The 6,301-nt window shown below is 32.2% G+C and overlaps 2 protein-coding genes across 2 annotated transcripts in view; one reads left to right on the plus strand and one right to left on the minus strand.

Annotated features, from left to right (window-relative positions):
* The first annotated feature begins 161 nt into the window (after positions 1-161).
* LOC133189711 (uncharacterized) lies at positions 162-1,480 on the plus strand. Its single transcript, XM_061325111.1, has one exon. It carries the CDS (start codon positions 168-170, stop codon positions 1,410-1,412), a length of 1,245 nt encoding a protein of 414 aa, XP_061181095.1. The 5' UTR covers positions 162-167; the 3' UTR covers positions 1,413-1,480.
* A 4,551-nt stretch (positions 1,481-6,031) lies between these two features.
* The window catches only part of LOC133189712 (oxidoreductase HTATIP2-like), a 6,165-nt gene continuing 5,895 nt past the window's right edge, over positions 6,032-6,301 (minus strand). Inside the window, exon 6 of the mRNA XM_061325112.1 lies at positions 6,032-6,301. This exon is cut by the window's right edge and continues 398 nt beyond it. The gene's annotated coding sequence lies outside the window, so the exon portion shown is untranslated.

Below are 6,301 nucleotides of genomic sequence, written 5' to 3' on the forward strand. Positions count from 1 at the left end.
ATGAATCTTTCCGGAAATATTAATTCTCTACGTGGATACTTGCGTACTACAATCAAAAGTGTAACGAATGTAAACAATGCTACTGTGAGCCAGTGAGGAAAAGTAATGTTAAGTGTTGATTATATTCATAACTTTGCATTATCTTTCTATTTTCCTGTATTTGGAGTATGGGAGTTCCGTTATCAAAAGAATACAATGAATACAAAAACATTGCGCAACATTCTTCTAACAGTCGTAATTTGATAGCTCCCAGTTTTGGAGCATGCATTCCATTTCTGGAGACAGTAAGCCACTTATCCAATGAAAACTGTTGTATTTCTTACAAATTACAATCATCCTGTATTGGTGATAGACATTTTCATGCCAATATCCAGAAAAAGGGTTTAGCAGCTTTTCTGACTGTCACTGATATTACTCATGGAAAAACGTACACAATATGTGATATTCAGACTCAAAATGAGATAATTCCATTACCAAAAAAGTTACTTCAGTACACGGACTTACAAATCTGCAATGTTGTAGGACTACATTATGAATGGCTTGTAGTTCAGATTTTTTGTCAAGATGGCATAAAGTTCTTTATCTGTGATATTTCAACCAGCACTTGTTTAGTGCAATACACTCATAAATATGTACCTCAGTCTAAGTTGAAATTATATGAGTGCCACATTAGTCCGGATAGAATGTTTATGGTGCTGAAACAAAATCAGCTTTACCAGACTTTGTACAACAGCAACATAGAAGATGGGGAGAATGTTCTTCTTCTGAACATTCACCTACAGATTGGGACATGCACAGAGGAACCATGTGAGCTGCTGCACAGTTTCATCTCCCTTGCTAATGGGAAAGTTGCCATGACATTTGACCCTCGTATGGACAGTGACTTGATTGTTTACACAAGTGAAATGCCTGATAAATTAAACAGAGATATCTATAAAGGACATATAGGACTGTATAAAGCTAGTCGGGATTCATTTCTGTGCACTACAGGACTACTCAATCAAGATTTTCCTGCATTGCCTGGGAAGTTTCTAAATCTTCAGTTCCTTCGAGATGGTTCTGCTATAATTTTGTCAGTTCTTGGGTCTGTGAGTCCCACTAGGACAATTTCTATTTTATGTCGAAACAACTTTGTGACTGTTTATGTCCTAGACTCGGATTGCTTTCAAAGGACTGGGTCTTTTTCTTATGTTTCTCATTCACAGTTTCAACATTTTGCACCAGTGATTTCTTCTAGTGGAACATTAGCTTGTTGTGCAGGCAAAATCTACAAAATTGAACATTCAAGATCCCAACAAAATTCTGTAAAATCTCTTCAGCGACTGTGTTATAATGTTATTGTGGACTTGGTCTTACCAGAAAACGTACAACACTTGCCTCTACCTAAATCACTCAAGACCTATCTCCAGTGATATTTATCAGCAGAAACAGAGCCTTTTTTTTTTATATAATTTTCTTATTGATAACCAAACACAGTATATACATTCAATAATGACCCCTGGTTGACTGTTAAATCTGTAGCAAATTCCAGAAATTTTCAGAAAACATAAAAAAATAGTAAGATACTAAATCACAAATCCACAGCACATTATACATGGAAAATAAATTATTTAATGTCTTAAGCATGTGGTGGAAATAAGGACCAAAATAATATACAGTTGATCATCAATATCTTGAACACTGATATCTCGAATACCATGGATATGTGGAAGTGATTTGGAAGTCCCAAACTCTTATTCTTTAAGTATTTTACCCTGGATATCTTGAAAAAAATTTTCTCAATCCCATTGAATTCAAGATAATGAGGTTTGGCTGTATTTAAATGGTTTTAAAGATTTACTACACATTAGAGTAAAGTATTTCATAGCATCTGGTTTGTTGCATGATCAAGACCTTATGTCTCACTCAATCAAACACCAATATAAAGTAGATACTTAGTACTTTCATTTTCTATAACCAAGTTTTCTCTGAGAGTCCAAGTATTAAAAGTAAGCTTTGTGAATTTTCAAAGATTTTAGCTCACCTGAGCCGAACGCTCAAGTGAGCTTTTCTGATCAAAATTTGTCCATTGTCTGTCGTCGTCGTTGTAAACTTTTCACAATTTCATCTTCATCTCCATAACTACTGGGCCAATTTCAACCAAACTTGGCACAGAGTATCCCTAGGTAAAAGGGATTCAAATTTGTTCAAATGAAGGGCCACATCCTCTTCCAGGGGGAGATAATTACAAATTAGTGAAAATTAATGGCATCTTTAAAATATCTTCTTCTCAAGAACCACTGGGCCAGGAAAGATGAAACTCATGTGGAATCATCCTCAGGTAGTGTAAATTCTGAATTGTTCAAATCATGATCCCTGGGGGTAGGGTGGGACCACTATGGACAATCAAAGTTTTACATAGGAATATATAGGAAAAATCTCCTCAAGAAAAGCAAAGCCATGATTGGTCATATTTATAGGGAAGCATCCTCAGGTAGTGTAGATTCAAATTTGTTCAAATCATGACCCCTGCTGGTAGGGTGGGGCCACAATGGGCAATCAAAGTTTTACATAGGAATATATAGAAAAAATCTTCTCAAGAACAGCAAAGCCATGATTGGTTATTAATAGGGATGTCAACGAATATTCGAGTACACGACTATCGTTAGATCATACCGACTATCGACTAAAATTTCTTTAGTCGGTTATTCGTTAAAAATGTGTTACCTAATAGTAATTTTAAATTCAAGGTAATAAACTTGGATTCGCCCATTTCATTTATATACAGATCAATGTTCTTGTAAGTAAAACTCAGGGTGTGGTTTAACTGCTCAAAGGAAATTATCTGTATGTCGATTTATGTTCGGCAAATATGCCTCCAAAATATACAGTTTTGGTATACTTTAAAAGATGTTATGATGGAAAAGAAGTTAAAAGTACGTTAACTTATCAAGATTATGTGAAACTGAACTTGTATTCTGCAGTGGAACATCAAATATGATGTATCATATGCCAAATCCGTCAAACATACATGTAGTTAACACAGTCTTTAAGACTATTCTTGAATAAATGCCAAAAAAGCAGAGCCGGAAAGAACAATGTTGCTAACACAAACATGGTTATCAATGATTGACTACCACTTATTGTTGCAAATGGAGAGGATGTTCAAGAATTGTTTGGTTTTGTAGATTCAAATTATAAAATTTCAACCTGCAATTCCATAAGATCTTAGCTTATTTATTAATTAATTTAATGGTGTTTCTTTCTGATATTAATATCATGCAGTCATTTCAAGATTGTATTGATTATTTGTACAAAGTCTCATAATTAAAATTTATCGCATGCTCTCTCTGTTTTTATAAGAGGCACACTTTAATTGTTTACCAGTCAAAGGTACTGACACGACACATGGAAAGACTTCAATTAACGGGTACGTGTACTATCGTTATGAAAAGAAAGGACAAGTGCGAGTGTTTGATATCCTGCATTTGATAAAATGTGTAGTAAATATTATATTAATTTTAAAATCAAATACATTGGATAAATGTAGATGTACAGTATTTATTGTACTATGTAAATGTTTACGATTTAGAAATTCGTTCTAATGGTTTTAGCGTACAGAGTAGGTTAAATATTGTACATCTAGTTTATAAAAGATAAATAGTGAAATTAAATGACATGAAAAATTAATTTAAATTTCAACGAATATTCGACTATCGTTCGACTAAAGCCTCCGACTATTCAACTAAGTTGTCCGAATAAAATTGACATCCCTAGTTATTAACTATTCGGAAGTATCCTCAGGTAGTGTAGATTCATGTTTGAAAAAAATCATGACCCCCTGGGGATAGGGTGGGGCCACAATTGATGATTAAAGTTATGTAAAGGAATACATAGGAAAATTTTTTAAAAATCTTCTCATGAACAGCAAAGCTATGATTATAATTATATGAAAGCATCCTCAGATAGTGTAGATTCAGATTTGTTCAAATCATTACACCCGGGGGTAAGGTGGGACCATAATGAAAGTTCAAACTTGTAGGAAAAAAAAGTCACAGACAAAGAAATATGTAAGCATCTTTAGTTAGTGTAGATTCAATTTTGTTCAAATCATACCCCCCCCCCCTCCCTTTTTAGGGTAGGTCAGGACCACTTATGCATTAAAGCTCTTCAATACTGAACTGATTTTTGCTTTTTTCCTAGCCACAGTGCTCATGTGAGTGATGTGGCCCATGGGCCTCTTGTTAAATTTTGCAGGAAAACAGGTATTACTGATTACCTTCTTGAAAAAATTAAAATATGAGCCCACCCCTTGATCCAAAAAATAAAATGTTTAATAATCTTCAGATTGGGAATAATGATGCAATTCATGACATTATAATACATGGATTAGCAAGAAAATTAGATATTTTCAATAGTTATGCAGTCACTAAGGGTCCATTGGCAAATGATATTCAATGTATTGTCAACTAAAACTGAGCAGTTTTGACTTTCCAGAAGTTCACAGAGCCAATAAAGTGAACCTTGCTCTTTAAATAATACTGATATCAAATGATAAGTTCACATGCCAATGTTTTCTGATACACATGTATTAATAAAGACAATCCAAATAGTATTGTTACTTTTATTACATATTGAATCACAAGTATTTCAATCAAGTACAAGACTTTCTTTGTTTTCAAAAAATAGTGCATCCTTTAAAAGCATGACCCATTTAGTGTGGTCAACAGTGTTAAATCTACTACCATGAGGTATGACATGCATGATGGTGTATACAAACAATTGTTCTTGTACTGTCAAGGTCAATGCACAAATATGAAGATGTGTGATGATTTGAAGACATTTTGTATAAGTTTTGAGGATATTTTGTATAAATAAGTTTTAAAAAAAAGACATACACAAACTCTTAAAGATGCCCACTTTTTCTTGCTCATGTTATATACTACAAGTATTAAGTTTATTGCACAAATATCTACTACATATGGCCTTTTTGGATTGTTTGGTAAGAAAATCATGTTTTGCTCAAATTCAAGTTGACTTTGGTTAATACACTGTGATACATACTGTGGAATCATTAAAATTTGTGGGGCCAATTTTCATGCATTGCTTAAATTTTACAGGTTTGTAGGGACATAATTTTGTGTATTCTCATACCTACAGAAGGAACTATGACTTTGTTACCATAGTTTACTAATTTGTGGAGGATGTTAATTCGTGGATGAGAGTTATCCATGAATTCCACAAAAATTGAGCAAATGTAAAATCTAATGATTCCATAGTATATTCAATTTTTATCAAATATCCTTCTACAATGCAATACAATTGTATTTCATTACTTTGGAAAATTCCACGTGTTGTATCTACAAATTGTATCTTTATTTGATTTTGAAGTATATTAGATGCAAAACTGATGTATTAAAGTGTCACTTCAATCATATAATACGTTTTTCAAAGCACTGAAAGACAAAAAATCAACAATAATTATAATCGGTTTTAGTATGTGTGCTCTAACTGAGTACCATATGTTGATCTGTTGAGTAAATGTGTACTGCATCTTGCTCTGTTAATTATACATATATAAAAGATAGGAAAATGTCAAGAAAAAGGATGATCCAAAAGCCAAAAAAAATTGTATATCAAATAGCCAATTTGAATAATATGTCTGACAATAATTGCAATTCATCATAAGCCAGGGTAAGACTTTGCATCTGTCACTTTCAAATTTCAAATCTGATTAAAATAAATATGATCAAAATTTAGTAAGGTATTATCAGATTTTTATAAAGTTTAGTGTACTTTTGTATAAGTGTTTCAAGCTAGGGTTAAAAAAAATTCAGATACTGACATCATTTTTTTTTTATCAGCTGTGCTATTTAACAACATGAAACTTGGCCAAGACTAGTGCCAAATTATTCAACCAGTTATGCCTTTCAATTACTCTTCAAATAATAATACCAAACATTAATAAGACATATATATATATATATATATATATATATATATATATATATATATATATATATATATATACATAACATATATATGTAAGTGATTAAATAAAAGTATTAGGCAACTGGATAAGGCATACATTGTGTCATAAGCTAATTATATCATAATAAAATATAAAAATCAACATAAAACATTCCATAATACCTGTTTTTCTATTATATCCACCCTTTATAGATTCTTAATGAAGTGTACACATTTGTATATGCATCAATTAATAAGTTAACAGTGTTAACAAACACACATAAAACTTCAAGGTCAGAACATAACATTTTTTTAGGTGAAAAATAAAAAAAGGAGGTATTTCTTTTTTTAA

This window comes from Saccostrea echinata, unplaced genomic scaffold (assembly GCF_033153115.1).
Source record: "Saccostrea echinata isolate AGI-Se365-2 ecotype Australia unplaced genomic scaffold, CSIRO_AGI_Sech_v1 ptg000019l, whole genome shotgun sequence".
In the NCBI taxonomy this organism is placed as follows: domain Eukaryota; kingdom Metazoa; phylum Mollusca; class Bivalvia; order Ostreida; family Ostreidae; genus Saccostrea; species Saccostrea echinata.

Coding starts and splice junctions, on each gene's coding strand:
- LOC133189711 (XM_061325111.1), top strand. CDS start 168: ATGGGAGTTCCGTTATCAAAAGAATACAATGAATACAAAAACATTGCG.